The sequence below is a fragment of the Pecten maximus genome, chromosome 15 (genome assembly GCF_902652985.1).
Source record: "Pecten maximus chromosome 15, xPecMax1.1, whole genome shotgun sequence".
NCBI classification, from domain to species: Eukaryota; Metazoa; Mollusca; class Bivalvia; order Pectinida; family Pectinidae; genus Pecten; species Pecten maximus.
Genome location: NC_047029.1, coordinates 8,377,894 through 8,398,557, shown reverse-complemented (window position 1 = coordinate 8,398,557; position 20,664 = coordinate 8,377,894). Strand labels below are relative to the sequence as shown.

Below are 20,664 nucleotides of genomic sequence, written 5' to 3'. Positions count from 1 at the left end.
GTGGTAAAGGTGTCCTGACACTTTAACACTAGCCCTCCACCTCTGGGTTGCAAGTTTGAAACCTACGTGGGGCAGTTGCCTGGTACTGACCGTAGGCCGGTGGTTTTTCTCTGGGTACTCCAGTTATCCTCCACCGCTAAAACCTGGCACATCCTTATATGACCCTGGCTGTTAATAGGACGTTAAACAAAACAAACCAAATTACTCTTCCTATGCCCTATCAACAGACAAAGGGAAGGAAAACAAGCCTGTCACAAGACGCAACAAGTTAAAATAAAAACATAAAAATCAACACTTCTTGTGTGTTTATTATAAAATTTATTAATCTAAAAAATGTAAAGTCTCTATTAGCACCTGTTTTGGATAATGCCGATGGATATGTTGTCATTTGATGACATTGTAAAACATACAAAAAATGGTATATGTAGTAAATTATAAACAATATGACTGAAATGATCTGATATTAAGTACAAAATACATGAAATGTATCATAACTGCTGGGCTGTTTTCGTTTTTGCGGTCCGAACGGTTGGACTACACTTGGACTGGTGTTGTTTGTTTATGAAATAAAGACGGACCTGGTGATTTTATATTGTTTTTACCGGTTTGTCCACATTAAAGAACAAGCCCTCGGAATCTATTCCATACAAGATTCAATTACAGTACATGAACAAGAATTGTTGTGAATATTGACAATTTTTTAAAAGAAAAATAATTCTTTAAGTCAAAAATTACACCAAGTTACATTTATAAATAAGCATCAGCTCTATATTCACTGTCTCCATTGTGACATCAGTATATCCTGTGACCTCATTTCTCTCATTAGATGACATCACAAAAGGTCATATGACACAAGTTCATTCACAAAAAGGGGGCCAAGATAGCTCAGTCAGTTAGAGCGCAGGTCACGTAATCTTATGTGAAGATAAGAGGTGCTTGGTTCAATGCTCCCTACCCGTGAAGGTTTGTGTTTCTCTGGAAGCTGAGAAAACAGACAGGTCTGTGCTGTCATGGTTGTGTCCTTGGGCAAGACACTTTACCCTAATTGCTCTGGATGGCATGTGACAGGCTTGCTGTATGTTATTCAGTTAGGTAGTCACCAACTACAACCATGCCTCAAAATGACCCTGGCTGACAACAGACCAAGCAAACAAACAATATCATTCACAAAATATATGATACAGTTGTATTCAAGGAACATTGTAAACATGATAAAAATATGTATACATTTAATGGAAAATGACTAATCATATATATATATATTGCTAAGCAATTAAATATCAATATGTAGGTGAAGACAAAACAAAAATTATGTTGATGATGTATTTAGGGGATAGTAAGTTGTTTTTCGTGGCTATACTGGCGATTAGAACATGAAATTTGGTTTGAACTCGAGACCGATAGGTCGAGAGTTTAAACCAAATTTCATGTTCTAATCGCCAGTATAGCCACGAAAAACAACGTACTATCCCCATTCTAACACGTTTACTATCGCATATATTTAGAAACATTGTTTTACAGTGCTACAAGTACGCTGTTAAGTACTCTGTGACCTCCGTTAGTGACGTGTCATACTGTGGCGGATTGACCAATCAGAGAGAAGCTATCAAAGTCGGTCAATTGGCCACGCCCATACTGGCGAGAGCTCGGTCTGTATGTTAACGAAGCGGGGTATTTGGATTGTTGTGAAAGTCCTGTTTCCGAAGATTTAAAGACATATTTGGATTTACGCAGTATGCTTAACGACATGTGCATTTTAACAAAGTCAGGGTTGATGTGTTTCTACAGGCTCAACCGTTATGTGAAGTTGTGTGCACTTGTTCCATTTCATTTCGGATTTTACTTGACCTTAGATGCTTACACACGGACGAAATGAACGTTTCGATCAATAAATGACGGTAAGAATGATGTTAACGATTTTTGTTAAATTTATTAAGTTAATTCATTCTATTCGATTTCTTCACTTTCGATTCCAATATCACGGGTCATCACTCATCAATCATAAATGGTGCAGAGTGTTGAATTTCGCAACGAGTCGAACTTGACGCCATATTGTTTTGATTAGAAACGGGGCGTGGCTTAACACGATATGTCATGGTTCTATCGCAGATTAGAAGTCGGTCCGCAACCAATCAAAACACGCATTGCAAACGAATCGTGTTAGAATTACTTATAATGGACGGAAGTTTACAAAGTAGATATAAACTACCCCGGTACTACTTTGGAAGGGGGTGGGGGTTGGGGGGGTGAGATGTATCCATGCCCAAAAATTCTGTTGTATAATGTAATTTATTAAAAATATAGTTGTTCCATATATTATTTTATGCTCTAAATTTACCAACTTCATACTGTACCTTATAACAAAATTCAATTAATAAATAGCATGGATATCAATATAATCACAGGATGTAGGTATTACTTATCTCATCTAGGAAATGAATTCTTACAGCGATAATTTTGAACAGCTGTACATGTACTATTAAACCATAAAGACAATGTTTGTGGGAGATTGTAATATTTGGAAGTAGAACCCTAACAATAATGGTGATATTCTGATCTCTAATGCCTGAAAATGTGACATGTGATCATGAACTGTTTACTGCTCGTTTTTCAAAAGCTTTAATCGAGTCTTTCACAGAACATCTCACTGTGTCCTCTTTGTTGTCACTTGTCTCCTGCTTCGTGATTGGCTCCTTATCATTTGGTTCTTTGTTAGAAGGTGTTTTATTGGCTGAGCCCGACTGGTCCTGGGAGCTCTCTTGTTCTACTTGATCCTCTGTATTTTGGATTTCAAACTCGTATTGTTCTAGCTCCTCTTTATCCTCTGTATCCAGCTCATCCAGGAGACTTCCTGTTAGATTCACGGAACCTTTACCTTTTCCGCGTGATTTTGTCTTCCGTAAATTACGCTGTTTTCCGAGCGGTCTCTGCATACCATGAATAGCATCCTGCTCAGACCCAGAACTTGACTCGGTAGTAAAGCTACTTCCACTGTTATCTCCCTTGAATGACAGCCTCTCTATGGTGTTGAGACTCGACCGTAACTGCCGAAGGGCAGGACTTCCCATCACCCCTGGGCGAGATGCATCATGGGATACAGCATCACGTAGACTATGATTAATAAATGTTGGCTTTGGAGGAGGTTCAGGTTTTTTCTGTTTTACCTCATTTTTAAGACCCTTAGTAAACAAGCCTTTGTCCGAGTCGGATGATTGTGATCCGGTTTTATCAGTCTGACATACTGACACCCGCACTTGTTTCTCAATGGTTGCCTTAGTGCTATTTTTGTCATGTTCCCGTGGTGACTCTGGGTTGGAAGAAGTGCTAGTTTGAGTGTCAAGGTCACAACTTTCGTTAGAGTTTGACTCCTCAGGAGGGGCATAGGAATATACACTTTTCTTTTGATCCTCAGGACCGTTGTCTTTAGCCCCACCTGTAATAAAATAATAAATGTAATCGTGTAGCAGACATTAATATCTATTTGAAATTTTTATGTATTTCATTGTGAATTTTTTAAAGCTAATGAATTGTGTATACTGACAAGTTAAACAAAGGGTCACAACTCTGTTTATAGAGGGGCACCAGAAGTAATGTGGTATTCTGCTTTCCTAAGAGTTCATAATGATAAGTTTCTTATATACCTCTTAATCACAGAAATGTAGTGTCTCAAAGTGATTAACAAATCAGCCATGGTTAAATTGGGCCTTTAGCTACTAGCATCGTCTTTCTGAACTCCTACATATACAGTTGGATAATCACATACTCATTTACAGCCTTGACCCTTCAGTCATGTAGTCCTGTATCCTACCACTAGGCAAATGTGCCTCCAAATATACCAAATTAGGAAATTTTGGATAGCATAATACTGTACAAGACTGTTTAAGAAAAGTATCAAATCGTGAACTAAGGGCCATAACTCTATCCATACAGACACCTACCGATGCTGCATATCAAACATGACATCATGAATTGTCTCCCCTTGTATAAAAGTGAGGTGTATATCGTTAAGAAGCTAACCTTTAGCCCCATCTGTTTCCACCTTTTTGCTTTGAGAACTGCCTGCCTTGACTGCGGAGCTTGTGGGCTGATCAGTATCTCGTCTCTGAATCTGTAGCTGACGGAAAATCTCCATTTCCAGGTGTGATCTGGCAAGGAATGTACAATTAATGTATTCAAATATTGGCATTCCAAAGAAATTGTAATTCTGATTGAAAATTGATTAAATGAAAGAAAAGTATGAACGAAATGTAGACTAACATGTAATCTGTTGAAAGTACAAGGAGAATAAGACATGTTGTTAGACAAGACAATAAAACTTCATTTTGTTTAGAATTTTAATAAGTTTTCAATAGTAATGATGAAATTATAGAGCTTTACACCTTGCTCTTTGAAAGGTTAAATGTATATTTGATTAATCCCTGTTAATTAAAATGTTATAAGAGTCGACTGTATATCTGTCAGTAAACAACATAAAGACTACTCACTTGAGTTGCTTCTCCTTTTCCTGAGATAAAAGGTCTGGGTCGGTATTGTCAGTTTTAAGTAGCTGGGCCAAGTATGGTTCCTGTGAGTAGAGATAATCCTCGATCTGCTGGACACGCTGGTCAAGTCGTTCCTCCTCTCCCTGCTGTATCTGTAGTGTAAGACAGAGAAATTACCAACATGTCACATTAAATGTACTGTGTACTTTATAAACAATACATAGGAGGGTTATAGCCAGAATTAAACCTCTCCTGCTGTATCTGTAGTGTAAGATAGAGAAATTACCGACAAGTCACATTAAATGTACTGTGTACTTTATAAACAATACATAAGGAGGGTCATAGCCAGAATTAAACCTCTCCTGCTGTATCTGTAGTGTAAGATAGAGAAATTACTGACAAGTCACATTAAATGTACTGTGTACTTTATAAACAATACATAAGGAGGGTCATAGCCAGAATTAAACCTCTCCTGCTGTATCTGTAGTGTAAGATAGAGAAATTACCAACAAGTCACATTAAATGTACTGTGTACTTTATAAACAATACATAGGAGGGTTATAGCCAGAATTAAACCTCTCCTGCTGTATCTGTAGTGTAAGATAGAGAAATTACTGACAAGTCACATTAAATGTACTGTGTACTTTATAAACAATACATAGGAGGGTTATAACCATAATTAAACCTCTCCTGCTGTATCTGTAGTGTAAGATAGAGAAATTACTGACAAGTCACATTAAATGTACTGTGTACTTTATAAACAATACATAGGAGGGTTATAACCATAATTAAACCTCTCCTGCTGTATCTGTAGTGTAAGATAGAGAAATTACTGACAAGTCACATTAAATGTACTGTGTACTTTATAAACAATACATAGGAGGGTTATAACCATAATTAAACCTCTCCTGCTGTATCTGTAGTGTAAGATAGAGAAATTACTGACAAGTCACATTAAATGTACTGTGTACTTTATAAACAATACATAGGAGGGTTATAACCATAATTAAACCTCTCCTGCTGTATCTGTAGTGTAAGATAGAGAAATTACTGACAAGTCACATTAAATGTACTGTGTACTTTATAAACAATACATAGGAGGGTTATAACCATAATTAAACCTCTCCTGCTGTATCTGTAGTGTAAGATAGAGAAATTACTGACAAGTCACATTAAATGTACTGTGTACTTTATAAACAATACATAGGAGGGTTATAACCATAATTAAACCTCTCCTGCTGTATCTGTAGTGTAAGATAGAGAAATTACTGACAAGTCACATTAAATGTACTGTGTACTTTATAAACAATACATAGGAGGGTTATAACCATAATTAAACCTCTCCTGCAGTTTTGAAAACATACAGCTCCCTTTTAATCTCACTCTACATATCAATTGACTCATCGCGGGAATATGTACTTGATCTGTGAATAAGTATGGCGCCTGAGCTCCAATATTACTCACATTTCAACATGGACTCGCCACAGAAATCTTAAAATAACCAACATCTTTGTTTAACTTGATATAAAATTAGTTGACAAATGAATGTCGGACACAGTTGACAAATGAATGACACAGCACAATTACACAGCTCCATATCATGAGCTCTGAAATGATGTTTTTTAAACTGTATCTCATTCTTTGTAGTCTAAATGCTATTTTTGTATCAATGAATTTTACTGTACATTGATAGTGTGGAGTTTAACTAACCTCTGAGCCGCCACTAGAGATGCCATCGTCTCCGACTCCATACGTTCCATCAGAGTCGGTCAGATACCCAGTAGGTTTCTCAGGAAGACTGTGTAACCCTGACAGAGCGTTTATCCGGAAATACAATTCATCAACCTGATATTCAATCTCTACCATGGTGAACTCCTGCAAAACACAACAATTATATCCTCTTTACCAATAACATATTTAATATCTAAATCTCCTAATGTATAGTTGGATAACATGTCTATCTTGGAAATGAGGTCAATTTGAATCTTCAGGTTAAAATTATCAAAATGTAAAACATGTGGAGATTAAAAACAATTTTTCTTTCTTTTTATCTTGGGGTGATAAATATTTTTTAATTCAAGTGTATTTATTTTTTCAATATCAATGGATAAATTAGTATGCTCACTGCTGGAAGCACATTCTCTGGTTCATGTACGGGTGGTTCGTAACGTATTCCAGTCCACAGCAGGAACTGCTTCCAATAAAACAGCAGTGCATCACGCCCATTCATCGCCAGAATGTCACCCTGTTTTCTGCGGTAGATTCTAAATCGGAACGCTAGGAAGGCTATGACCTAGGTAAACAAAGAAAGGAAGAAATTAAATGAAGTCATAAATCAAAGTCCTATCTGTATACAGTCATGATTAATTTACAGGAAGTATGGATCCTAATGGCCAATTGTTTATGTGTCTAAATGTCTACAGGAAAGTATACTGTATATTAACCTGTAAATTAAATAAAGGGGTAGAGCCAACATCAGTTCTGAGTGTACTTGTTAATCTGTGGGTGCTACACGTTGGGTATGGATACCAAAAGGTATGCATGGCAACAAAATAAAATATAAGAATTAATCAAAGTAGATTTTATCACAACATACCCAAGCGTCACCAGTAATTTGTTAATTTATCTTATTGACTGATTAATTACCCACTTACTGGTGACGTTTGGGTATGTTATGTTTAAAACTATTTGGATTAATTTTTATCCTGTAAATAAACTGAGGGAACAACACATTTTTTTACTCAAAGTAGTGGATGCATGGGCTTATTGTCGGAAAATGAAAAAGTATTTATATGTACAGATTTAGTATTTTTACTCAAGAGCATTAGGTATGATGGACTTGGCTTGTAACATGCATGCACTGGCTCATTGTCAGATAAGTAATAAGCCAGTTCATTAATTAACATGCTTAATGAATATTTTTATCAAAGTAACACCTCGAAAATAGTTTCAGGTTTTCTTACAAAAACAGTAAGCATCGGAAATGACATTGAAATTCCACGAATGCCTGAAAACATAATTCGATCATAATTTCATTTGTACTGTTAAGACTAATGATTTATTTTCTTTACTAATTGAGAAGACATTTGACTTGACTACAGGTCGAAAAGATGTTTGACCCAATTGACTACAGGTAGAGGTTCCAACAAACATAAATCATGACCGAATCGCACTTACATATGACGTGAGGAATCCAGTGAAGAACACACAAAAACAGAAAACAAAAACACGTAGGAAATAAGACATGGTGTGCTCAGTGTTTGGATGTTGATAGTGACCGGCCATCAGGGACATCATCGTAAACAAGGTTGTCCAGTAGTCGTGGAATGACCAGCAGAAGGAACCGAACAAGAGGAGTCCAAGACTGGAGAAGGCCATCAGCAATCCCACAAATAATGCCTGATGGGAGGAAAACAACGGTATAGTGTCAACAAATTAAGGATATCACAAAATATACAGTATAGTGTTAACAAATTAAGGATATCACAAAATATACAGTATAGTGTTAACAAATTAAGGATATCACAAAATATAGAATAGAATATTTCATCCCCTTAGGAGTGAGGCAGGGGGATCTTAACTTGAGGGGGAAGATTCTTAAGTTAAGAGTTCACCCTGTCTCATTCCCAAGGGGGCCAATGATTAATTTTCTCTCACCTAAATAAATAATAATAATATATTAATAAATTATTTTATATAGACAGGGTTACATATCATATATTACTAACCCTCGTATATATATCTTAGTATTGCCGTTACATCAATGCAAGAAATTGTTGATGTGACATGATTGTATTATTGCCGCTATGTCATACAATTGTTTAGAATGTGCAATCGCAGGTGTAGCTAGTCTCAACCCTAGAGTGAAATAAGAAAATCTCAAGCCAGTGAAATTGTAGATATCCCTGTCCAGGGTAAGAGAAAATACTATACAGAATACTGTACACTGTCACTCTGTTTTTGGTAAAACTGTCAGTTATAATAATTTGACCACTTTTGACACCAGACAACATTTAACGAAATGTCACTTACTGTGAATATGATGATCTCTTTATGGACTCGTCTGTAGACATTGCCAAATAAGGCAAACAGCTTATTGTATCTTAGCAACCTTAGCGATTTGATGAACACTAAGAACAAAATAATTCCAACTAGAACCCGGAGAATCTGTAAGAAATAAACACATTTATTGTATCTCTGGGAGAATTTATAGGTGGTCTACACATAGACATTAGAGTTAGCAGAGATTAAACAGATTCCGAAAAGTCAAGTTTTTCATTCAAATAATCTTACTGCACCTTTTAAAACAGACCATGTACATTAGAATTGCTAAGATTTTGTGACTGAAGTCCAAGTAAGTACTAGGCATAATAATATACTGCTTAACTAGAAAGATATTCTCTTTATCTCAAACTTCCTGGGCTTGATCCTTACCAGAAACTTGAAAAAATACAATTAATGTTGATCTCTGTTACAGTGTTTCATAGACTTATAGTTTTTGTTACCATCAATTTTATATGCTATAAGATCATTCTGATGTGCCTACCTCATCCCATACAGCAAGGAGGGACACATCCACAAACTGTTCAAAGTAGGTACTGCGCATGTTTTCCAAGGCTTCCCACACCAGCATAAACCGGTACAGGTAACAGGCAATGAAAGTGAGCGACAGCCCCACCATCAAACACTGAAATCATGAAAACAAACGTCACTACCAAAGTAATTGTGTACTAGTTCTTTCTAAGAATGGACCCGTACTGCTAACCTGGTATTCATTTCTTTGATGATTATTTGCTTTCAGTTTATTCAGAAGATGTCCTCTGAATGTTTTAACAACATTGACCTGTGTGACCTTGAATGTAGATCAATGTAATTTCATTTCACAAACTTTGTGGGACTCGATCATCCCAGCGACCTACCATCCAAATATTTTGATTATAGGCCATTTGGTTTGTGAGAAGAACTCATTAAAATGTATTAACAACTTTGACCTCGGTGACCTTAAACTTTATAGGGCTCCATCTCTAGAAATGACCAGCCAAATATGATGATTCTTAACCTTTGGGTTTTTTTTAAAGAAGAAGTTGTTTAAAGGAAAAAGTTGACATCAGATGTCATAATTTTTGACAATGGATGCTGCACCCTTCACACTTATGCCTGTGTACAAGAATCTTTACCAGCTACTAACAGTACAGTGATGGGACTGGATTGTTTTCTCATCTTATGTTGCAATTAAGAATGTAACAAGTCTTTAATTAACAATTCATGATTTAAATCTTTATGATAGATTAATATTGGATCCCTTCTTTACTGCTCATTAATTCAAATAATTATAGGATACTAAAACTTAACAAGGTAAGTAATATATGTAGGTGGGACAATTGCTAAAATTAAACACAGTAAATTTTAAATTTTGAACTTAAATTGCTAAATCGTACCCTCGCTAAGTCAGTCGCTATAACATACATGTATAATGTTAAGGTTACCTGTACGATGTTCCAAGCACTGTGAAGGTAGTTCCTCTTCAGTTTGATCATGTCACACACTTCCTTCTTCAGTTTGTACAGTGTCAGGATCACAAAAAACAACTGGAAAAAAAATCAAACATAGGATCATGCAGAATCACCCTGTAATGAACAAAAATATTACAAGTGTTCCTTCTAAACATAATCTGCATTCTTGATTAATATTTTTGGTACATTATAATTATGTTTGTCATACAGATATTTGAGTGTCAATAATTTGCTAATTATGTGTAAATAAAACGTAATTGATATACCAGTAGCCTATCTGTATCATACAGCAAGTGTTGTTTTTTGTTGGTTGGAATTTTTAAAGTTTAGAGGAAAGAAAAGACTGATTTTTCTGCAGAAGTTATGTAATGGATCACATTTTTTTCTATTAATTTTCAAGGTATACATATTTTTAAGTTTATTCTTTCCTCTGAAATATAATATAGTAAAAAACAAAAGTCTTTGACATAATTAGGACTGAACGAGTTTGTAGAAGATGATAGCCTAAGATATTGAGGCCAGTTAGGTAAACACAAAAAATAGTACAGAATTACAATTTCTGAAGTACAACCAGTCAATAACACTCTACCTCACAAGCCATTACAAAGTTATCCCCGGCTGACATATAACGGTACAGGTAGGTTGACACGACCCGATGGTCAGGGAAAGCGCCCCCTGTTGGTGGTAGTTCCATAAACAGCGTGACGGATGAGAAGAGATTTGTTGGAGCGTTAAATAAGGTGAATTCTACTATGACCACCCGAGTGTGTCTGTTTATCCAGCCTCTGTACTCTAGATCATGTAGCTGGGACAATGCCTTTGATCTGAGGAAGAACAATAGTAGTACATTTCGTAGTATCATGAATTCTTGAAACAGCAATTATAAATACCAGGAAGATTTACTCAGGAATAAGTTGATGGGTGGATTTCTGTAATTATTAAGCTTAACTTTTGTGATTACATTGAAAACAATTGACAGCAAATTACCTGGAGTTGTCCAACTTGATAACATAACCAGAGTTGTCGTAGATGCCATGCTGTCCGAAGATCTTAAAAAGGGAAGTTTTCTCCGTCCAAGTTTCATTCATGTCTGGTGAAATGTCGGACATTTTGTTGGTGTAGGCATAGTCATAGAGACAATACTCAGGCAGATGAGGTAACTTTTGTGCGCAGGGCTCCTCAACTACTTTCAACTGGCGCAAATGAATCTGACCAATCACAAAGCTGCTGCCATGAAGGGCAAAGTTCTGTTTAAGAAAAATATTTTCAGATATTTTATTCAAAGTTATATATTGGAACCACAAATGTCCCTGCGGGAATATAACATTTTATCTGACAATGTGTTGAATAAGTAATAGTGATATGGAGTTCTCAAGTATGTCAGTTATCAATTAAGAGCAATATAAGAATATAAGGTAATATTAAAGGGAGATAAAACATATACAGATAATATTGTTTATCAAAGTGGATCACAAAGGTACAATTTTGAGATGCAGGACCTTGACATTTTCAGTTGACTAAGATGCCAGTTATCCATATAGAAAAGTCAACCAGACTTGCACCTCAAGGTAGATGGAAGATATCCAAGTTTTTAATTTTGGTTTGTTTTTGTTTAACATCCTATTACCAGCCAGGGTCATTTAAGGACGTGCCAGGTTTTGGAAGTGGAGGAAAGCCGGAGTACCCAGAGAAAAACCACCGGCCTGCGGTCAGTACCTGGCAACTGCCCCACATAGGTTTCGAACTCGCAAGTTTTTAATGATAAAGTCTGAATGAAATATTTGTTAACTAGTATATTAAATGATTTGCTTCTGTATCTTCATAAAGCTGATGTGTAAAGACTTGTTTCCATAGTTACCTGTACAACCTTGGAGTTATTGTTATAGTGACTGTAGTCAGTGTACAGGGTATCTAGCATGGTGGCTTGACTCCACTTGTACCAGTCCCCAGGTCGAGAGATGTCGGCAAACTTTACAGGGCCAGACCTGGGAATAAAGGGAGACAATGTGTCATTCTGTGGAAATTTCAATGATGCTGAAATTGTTCTGCTTCGTAACTTTTCATTAAGACAAATGAATTTAAGTTTTTCTGTGCAAGAAGGAAATAAATGCATAAATAGTTCAACTACATCATATATGGACCGAAAGAAACTGCAAAATGAACTGTGAGAGGAAATATAATGAAAATGAAAGTGAGAGGTTGTGACGTCACAACTCGTAAGTGATTGCAATATGGCAGGAATAAATGCCTCCATAAAAACAGAAGATATCTTCTAAACAACAATGCAGTACTAGCAAATCCTTCGTACCTAATGATATTTAACTATTTAAATCTAACCCCAAGTCAGCAATTATATCATCTGAAAAGAATAGCGATCAAACTGTAAAAATTCAAAATGGTCACATGTCTACAATTTTCTTTCATGATCACTTTGAAAAAAGAACAATCACATCAAGTGATGAAGAAAAGATGGAAAAGATATATGAACACCCAACCATCTGAGGTTTGGATAGTAAATGATCAATGGTATAAACATCACTCACCTGATTAACAAATCTTTGATGGCCTGGTTGAGGTAGAAAGGGGAGGTAATAATGTCCTTCCCGAAGGCCATGACACATAGAAGGATAAACATCACACAGAAACCGGCAGAATTACTGAAAGCACAAGAAAGAGAGTTACTTTTACGAAAAATAAAATTTCCTTGAACATTGATAAGGTCATCCACTTCTTTCTCTTATCATTAATTACACCCAATTAACAGCTTTATACAAATGTATCATACCTGATTAGGGACATGGCTTTCTTCTCCTGTAGTATTTTCTTCCTCGCCTCAATCAATTGTTTCTCCTGTGGGGGTCGAGCAAATCTCAGGTACCGTGACCTCTGTCTGGCTGCCACACCCTGAAGGCACAAGATAAATTTATTTTTCAGTTGTTTCCCTTTGCCCTATTCATTACAAACTTTGCTGTATTTTATTTACCACTCGTACTGTGGGATGATACCAGATCTAGAATACTCGGGAGAAAACTCTTGCGGTTAGGCAGTGATTCCTATATCGTTTTCATGTCCGATTGAGGAATTGATCCCCCGTGATTGGTGAGTGTGTTACCTCCCTTTCTATGTTTCATATACATTTAAGAGTATTGACCATGTTAGTATTGAATCACAGACCGTCTCTATTTCCTTATGTTCGTCCATGTTAGTATTAAATCACTGACCCTCTCTATTTCCTTATGTTCGTCCATGTTAGTATTAAATCACTGACCCTCTCTATTTCCTTATGTTCGCCCATGTTAGTATTAAATCACTGACCCTCTCTATTTCCTTATGTTCGTCCATGTTAGTATTAAATCACTGACCGTCTCTATTTCCTTATGTTCGTCCATGTTAGTATTAAATCACTGACCCTCTCTATTTCCTTATGTTCGTCCATGTTAGTATTAAATCACTGACCCTCTCTATTTCCTTATGTTCGTCCATGTTAGTATTAAATCACTGACCCTCTCTATTTCCTTATGTTCGTCCATGTTAGTATTAAATCACTGACCCTCTCTATTTCCTGGTGTTCGTCCATGTTAGTATTAAATCACTGACCGTCTCTATTTCCTTATGTTCGTCCATGTTAGTATTAAATCACTGACCCTCTCTATTTCCTTATGTTCGTCCATGTTAGTATTAAATCACTGACCCTCTCTATTTCCTTATGTTCGTCCATGTTAGTATTAAATCACTGACCCTCTCTATTTCCTTATGTTCGTCCATGTTAAATCACTGACCCTCTCTATTTCCTTATGTTCGTCCATGTTAGTATTAAATCACTGACCGTCTCTATTTCCTTATGTTCGTCCATGTTAGTATTAAATCACTGACCCTCTCTATTTCCTTATGTTCGTCCATGTTAGTATTAAATCACTGACCCTCTCTATTTCCTTATGTTCGTCCATTTTAGTATTAAATCACTGACCGTCTCTATTTCCTTATGTTCGTCCATGTTAGTATTAAATCACTGACCCTCTCTATTTCCTTATGTTCGTCCAGCGTTTCCTTGGCCTTTTCTTTCTTCCTCCTCAGTATTTCCAGTTTGGCCTGCTCCCCAAACGCTCCATCCTCATAGTGGTCCAGGATGGAAGGATTGTTTCTGTACTTGATTGCTGTATAAACTACTGCTATACAGATCTATAAGCAATAAATGTTAAGGTTTTGATAACATCATCCATTTGAATGAAAGACTGCAATTCTTTTCTCTTTCCTTTCTTTAATATATAAATTAGTATATTTTAAAGTCTTTTTACATTTCTTAAAAATATTAACCCTCTGTTTTTATAGTGAGATCTCAATAAAGTATGATTTAAACTTCCCCCTGTCTAATGAGTATAATCTTAACTTTAACTCTCATGTCCTATCCAGATTCCTGTCTTTGAAGTTAGTCCTGTAATACCATATTTGTTACATTGTTTGGTGAGTACATCATTATATTACTATATATATAGAGTGAGTACATCATTATATTACTATATATATAGAGTGAGTACATCATTATATTACTACAGAGTGAGTACATCATTATATTACTATAGAGTGAGTACATCATTATATTACTATATATATAGAGTGAGTACATCATTATATTACTATATATAGAGTGAGTACATCATTGTATTACTATATATATAGAGTGAGTACATCATTATATTACTATATATATAGAGTGAGTACATTATTATATTACTATATATATAGAGTGAGTACATTATTATATTACTACAGAGTGAGTACATCATTATATTACTATAGAGTGAGTACATCGCGTACATTATATTACTATATATATAGAGTGAGTACATCATTATATTACTATATATATATAGTGAATACATCATTATATTACTATATATATAGAGTGAATACATCATTATATTACTATATATATAGAGTGAGTACATCATTATATGGTGGTTTTTTCTCCGGGTACTCCGGCTTTCCTCCACCTCCAAAACCTGGCACGTCCTTAAATGACCCTGGCTGTTAATAGGACGTTAAACAAAAACAAACCAAACAAACCAAACATTGTTTGATATCATTCTTGTCCAGATTTGAAGTTTTCCAAACTATCTTCAGATGAAATAATAATAATCAACACAATTGATCCATTAAAATATAAACCATATTTCAACAGTCCAGGTATATTTCACATTTCATTTTCCAACTTTCCGAATACCCTGTGAACATTATTAGATTGGAGACTGCTACCTACCATAAGAGGATGGGAGATGAAGATACAGACAATGGCGCTGAAGTAAAGGGACTGTAGCCACATCATCCCCTTGGTGTGACCAAACCTACGGGTAAAAACATCATACACATTTAAAACCAGAACTGTCACCAGGATGGCTGACTAATACCCCCGCAATCTACAAGAGTCAATGGTGAATTGGAACTGTTAATTAGAGGCCAACTAATATAACCCAGTAATAAAGTGACCAGTTGCCATAGCAACCATAATTTTGAGAAAAAGAAAGCGAGATGCACATCTGCACATGGTCCTCTATATTTGTGTGAACTTTTATTGAAATTGGCCCTTCGGTTTAGGAGGAGTTGTCCGGACAAACTTAAAGTTATGGTTCTTATCAGAAAACCTGTTTATAGTAACCAGTTGCCATATCAACCATAATTTTGAGAAAAAGAAAGTGGCATGCACATCTACACATGGTCCTCTATATTTGTGTGAAGTTTCATTGAAATCGGCCCTTCGATTTAGGAGGAGTTGTCCGGACAAACTTAAAGTTATGGTTCTATCAGAAAACCTGTTTATAGTGACCAGTTGCCATAGCAACCATAATTTTGAGAAAAAGAAAGCGAGATGCACATCTGCACATGGTCCTCTATATTTGTGTGAACTTTTATTGAAATTGGCCCTTCGGTTTAGGAGGAGTTGTCCGGACAAACTTAAAGTTATGGTTCTTATCAGAAAACCTGTTTATAGTAACCAGTTGCCATATCAACCATAATTTTGAGAAAAAAGAAAGTGGCATGCACATCTACACATGGTCCTCTATATTTGTGTGAAGTTTCATTGAAATCGGCCCTTCGATTTAGGAGGAGTTGTCCGGACAAACTTAAAGTTATGGTTCTTATCAGAAAACCTGTTTATAGTGACCAGTTGCCATAGCAACCATAATTTTGAGAAAAAGAAAGTGAGATGCACATCTACACATGATCATTAATATGCGTGTTAAGTTTCATTGGAATCGGCCCATCGGTTTAGGAGGAGTTGTCCGGACAAACTTAAAGTTATGGTTTTTATCAGAAAATCTGTTTATAGTGACCAGTTGCCATAGCAACCATAATTTTGAGAAAAAGAAAGTGGCATGCACATCTACTCATGATCATTAATATGTGTGTTAAGTTTCATTGGAATATGGTTCTTATCAGAAAACCTGTTTATAGTGACCAGTTGCCATAGCAACCATAATTTTGAGAAAAAGAAAGTGGCATGCACATCTACACATGATCATTAATATGTGTGTTAAGTTTCATTGGAATCGGCCCATCGGTTTAGGAGGAGTTGTCCGGACAAACTTAAAGTTATGGTTCTTATCAGAAAACCTGTTTATAGTGACCAGTTGCCATAGCAACCATACTTTTGAGAAAAAGAAAGTGAGATGCACATCTACACATGATCATTAATATGTGTGTGAAGTTTCACTGGAATCGGCCCATCGGTTTAGGAGGAGTTGTCCGGACAAAATGCGTCTACAGACAGACGGACGGCGGACGGAGGGACGGACGGACGGACAACCTGATTCCAGTATACCCCCCTAACTTCGTTGTGGGGGTATAATTACATAGATGATAAATCAGATAGAGTTAAAAGTCACCACTGTATACCTGCAGCAGAAACCTGTCTATATAGGTCACCTGTTGTGATTCCCATTAATGCTACACAATTTATTGAATATGACCCTCTATCAAAGGTCACCTGCCCATAGTGGTCACTTTTCTCATCTTCTTTGACTGGTCTTTATAGACAGGTGTGACTGAAGTGGTTATCCAAGTTCACAACAAAATATTACATTGGAAAGTCCAGTACATGTTTTATCCATACTATTATAACTTAATGAATCACCACCTGGATACTAAATTTGTTCTATGTACATATTGGTATTAATAACTGACCTAGACATTGATTTTGAATACATTACAACTGAAGCAAACATTAAATTTGACAGCAATCCAATTAAGTCAGTTTAGTTATTACAAAATTAAATTACATGTTTAAACTATTTAGGAACAGAGACTTAAATCTTAAGGCAAGCTCATGATCAAGGCTTTTTAGCAGGGCTCAACAGGGCTCTGAAATACATCTCAGGCTTGGGATTTTAAAGGGTTCGACAGGGCACTGAAATACATCTCAGGCTTGGGATCGTAAAAGGTTCAACAGGGCTCTGAAATACATCTCAGGCTTGGGATTGTAAAAGGTTCAACAGGGCTCTGAAATACATCTCAGGCTTGGGATCGTAAAAGGTTCAACAGGGCTCTGAAATACATCTCAGGCTTGGGATCCTGCAGGGCTTATCAGGGCTCTGACATAGATCTCTGGCTTGGGATCCTGCAGGGCTCAACAGAGCTCTGACATAGATCTCTGGCTTGGAATCCTGCATGGCTCATCAGGGCTCTGACATAGATCTCTGGCTTGGGATCGTAAAAGGCTCATCAGGGCTCTGACATAGATCTCTGGCTTGGGATCTAACAGGGCTCAACAGGGCTCTGACATAGATCTCTTACTTGGGATCCTACAGGGCTCAATAGAGCTCCAGATCTGACATAGATTTCAGGCTGGGGATCCTACAGGAGTCAACATGGCTTTGACATAGATCTTGGGCTTCTGCTTGGGATATTACAGTATTCAAGAAGGCAATGGTATTTAATAGGTCTTAAGCTTTAGGTATAACAGGGATCAACATGGCTCTGACAGGACTTAAACATGGTTCTTACCAGATTATATATATAATGTGGCTCTAACATGACTCTAAGAAGACTCAAACCGACTCGACATGTAAATGATGTACCTGAATCCATACAAGACTGTGATAACAGCACAGCCCAGACAGATGATAGCACACAGAGTCCAGGCCACATACTGGAACCAATAAGGCAGGAACCAACGCTGCTCAAACGTCTTTCTGGCGCTTAAAACTGAAATCAAAATGAACAATGTCATGTGGCGCTTAAAACTGAAATCAAAATGAACAATGTCATGTGGCGCGCTTAAAACTGAAAACAAAATGAACAATGTCATGTGGCGCGCTTAAAACTGAAAACAAAATGATTAAGAAATGTCATGTGTTAATGTTTTTAAAAATTTCATTTATGAAATATTGCTTTCTGCCATTTATTCAATAATTTTTTTTTTCAATATTTTAAAAGTGATTTTTCAGTTGCAATCATTGTACAAAGATGAACAGTGATTCCACATTTCGTAACTGTCTCACCTGACGACTTTTGACTGACAGAACTGGAAACAGACGGAGCTTTGTTCTTTATACTACTGGCCTGGGAGCTGATGGTCATTTGTGGACGAGGGTCAGTACTGTTGGAATCTTCAAACCCGCTGGAAGCCTGGTCCGTCTCCGAACCAATCACCCTCTTATGGAGTATATGTGTGGGCGTGAGAGTTGTCTGTCGCTGTTGTAAGGTGTTGTCGTTGGTTTTGCCGCTTGTTGTCTCCTCTATAGACATGCTGGAATGCTGGCGTTTCATCCACTGTTTCTGTGCCCAGTCCTGAATGCTTGGCCAGTTCAAGATGGACTGGTCAAGGATACTGTACGTCATTACAGGTTGGACAGCCTCAGAATCCTCGTCATCGTCCTGGGGGACACCATCTGGTTTTCCACTCGAGTAGTGTTTATCTTTCTCCTCCTCTAACTCAGGGTCAACCTCACCTGTTGACTTCTGCTTCTGAAGGTCACAAATGTCAAACAATAAGGGTCAATCAACAGCATTGTAATTAAGGTCTTTTTCTAACAAAAGTTCAATCTGACACATCCTGTCATATACCATCAATCTAATCTAATGATAAAAGTATACTGATCAAAACTAAGCACAGTTGTAGGATATTTCAGAGAAAAAAACAAAAAACTAAAGAAGATACATAGACAAGTGTTAATCAATGTACATATTACAAGTTGTTCATTTACCAAACCTTCCCTGTTGTGTTAAGATATAATTTACCAAACCTTCCCTGTTGTGTTAAGATATAATTTACCAAACCTTCCCTGTTGTGTTAAGATATAATTTACCAAACCTTCCCTGTTGTGTTAAGATATAATTTACCAAACCTTCCCTGTTGTGTTAAGATATAATTTACCAAACCTTCCCTGTTGTGTTAAGATATAATTTACCAAACCTTTCCTGTTATTAAGATATAATTTACCAAACCTTCCCTGTTGTGTTAAGATATAATATACCAAACCTTTCCTGTTATTAAGATATAATTTACCAAACCTTTCCTGTTGTGTTAAGATATAATTTACCAAACCTTTCCTGTTGTGTTAAGATATAATTTACCAAACCTTTCCTGTTGTTAAGATATAATTTACCAAACCTTTCCTGTTGTGTTAATATATAATTTACCAAACCTTCCCTGTTGTGTTAAGATATAATTTACCAAACCTTTCCCATTGTGTTAAGATATAATTTACCAAACCTTTCCTGTTGTGTTAATATATAATTTACCAAACCTTTCCTGTTGTGTTAAGATATAATTTACCAAACCTTTCCTGTTGTGTTAAGATATAATTTACTAAGCCTTTCCTGTTGTGTTAAGATATAATTTAGCAAGCCTTTCCTGTTGTGTTAAGATATAATTTACCAAACCTTTCCTGTTGTGTTAAGATATAATTTACCAAACCTTTCCTGTTGTGTTAATATATAATTTACCAAGCCTTTCCTGTTGTGTTAAGATATAATTTACCAAGCCTTTCCTGTTGTGTTAAGATATAATTTACCAAGCCTTTCCTGTTGTGTTAAGATATAATTTACCAAGCCTTTCCTGTTGTGTTAATATATAATTTACCAAGCCTTTCCTGTTGTGTTAAGATATAATTTACTAAGCCTTTCCTGTTGTGTTAAGATATAATTTACCAAGCCTTTCCTGTTGTGTTAATATATAATTTACCAAGCCTTTCCTGTTGTGTTAAGATATAATTTACCAAACCCTTCCTGTTGTGTTAAGATATAAAGACTAGACTGACCTTGCTTCTCCTGAATAGCATAGCCAAGAAGAGGTTGACAGGAATGGTTACTGCACAGCAAATAGCACCAATGGTCACATTCCGCAGCGATAGGTCCAATAATCCAAACTCTCCTCTTACCTGTAATTAACAGGTAAGTAAAGCTCTACTGTGACACAGATTCTATCTCAAGAAGTGAATATTTGAATACAGTTTAGCTTTACATCAATCGATTCTGTGAAACTGAACACTTTCCCAAACTCTTGAAAAACACATGTACCTACCTCTGATGGAGTCTGTTTATACCACACGGCATTGAGACACATGTACCTACCTCTGATGGAGTCTGTTTATACCACACGGCATTGAGACACATGTACCTACCTCTGATGGAGTCTGTTTATACCACATGACATTGAGACACATGTACCTACC

General features: G+C 36.4%; 1 protein-coding gene across 1 annotated transcript in view; it reads right to left on the bottom strand.

Moving 5' to 3' along the window:
- Positions 1 to 2,076: 2,076 nt before the first annotated feature.
- Positions 2,077 to 20,664, bottom strand: part of LOC117344137 (polycystic kidney disease protein 1-like 1) — a 166,798-nt gene continuing 148,210 nt past the window's right edge. Inside the window, exons 39-57 of the mRNA XM_033906785.1 lie at positions 20,251 to 20,370; positions 18,490 to 18,955; positions 18,067 to 18,193; positions 15,252 to 15,336; positions 14,009 to 14,173; positions 12,780 to 12,898; positions 12,538 to 12,651; positions 11,853 to 11,979; positions 10,982 to 11,241; positions 10,584 to 10,818; positions 9,968 to 10,069; positions 9,028 to 9,168; positions 8,514 to 8,648; positions 7,659 to 7,880; positions 6,607 to 6,774; positions 6,192 to 6,356; positions 4,485 to 4,633; positions 4,018 to 4,145; positions 2,077 to 3,433 (exon numbers count right to left, since the gene is read on the bottom strand). Coding sequence (XP_033762676.1) covers positions 2,586 to 3,433; positions 4,018 to 4,145; positions 4,485 to 4,633; positions 6,192 to 6,356; positions 6,607 to 6,774; positions 7,659 to 7,880; positions 8,514 to 8,648; positions 9,028 to 9,168; positions 9,968 to 10,069; positions 10,584 to 10,818; positions 10,982 to 11,241; positions 11,853 to 11,979; positions 12,538 to 12,651; positions 12,780 to 12,898; positions 14,009 to 14,173; positions 15,252 to 15,336; positions 18,067 to 18,193; positions 18,490 to 18,955; positions 20,251 to 20,370 — 3,876 coding nt within the window. The 3' untranslated portion in view covers positions 2,077 to 2,585. The remainder of the gene's footprint in view (positions 3,434 to 4,017; positions 4,146 to 4,484; positions 4,634 to 6,191; positions 6,357 to 6,606; positions 6,775 to 7,658; positions 7,881 to 8,513; positions 8,649 to 9,027; positions 9,169 to 9,967; positions 10,070 to 10,583; positions 10,819 to 10,981; positions 11,242 to 11,852; positions 11,980 to 12,537; positions 12,652 to 12,779; positions 12,899 to 14,008; positions 14,174 to 15,251; positions 15,337 to 18,066; positions 18,194 to 18,489; positions 18,956 to 20,250; positions 20,371 to 20,664) is intronic.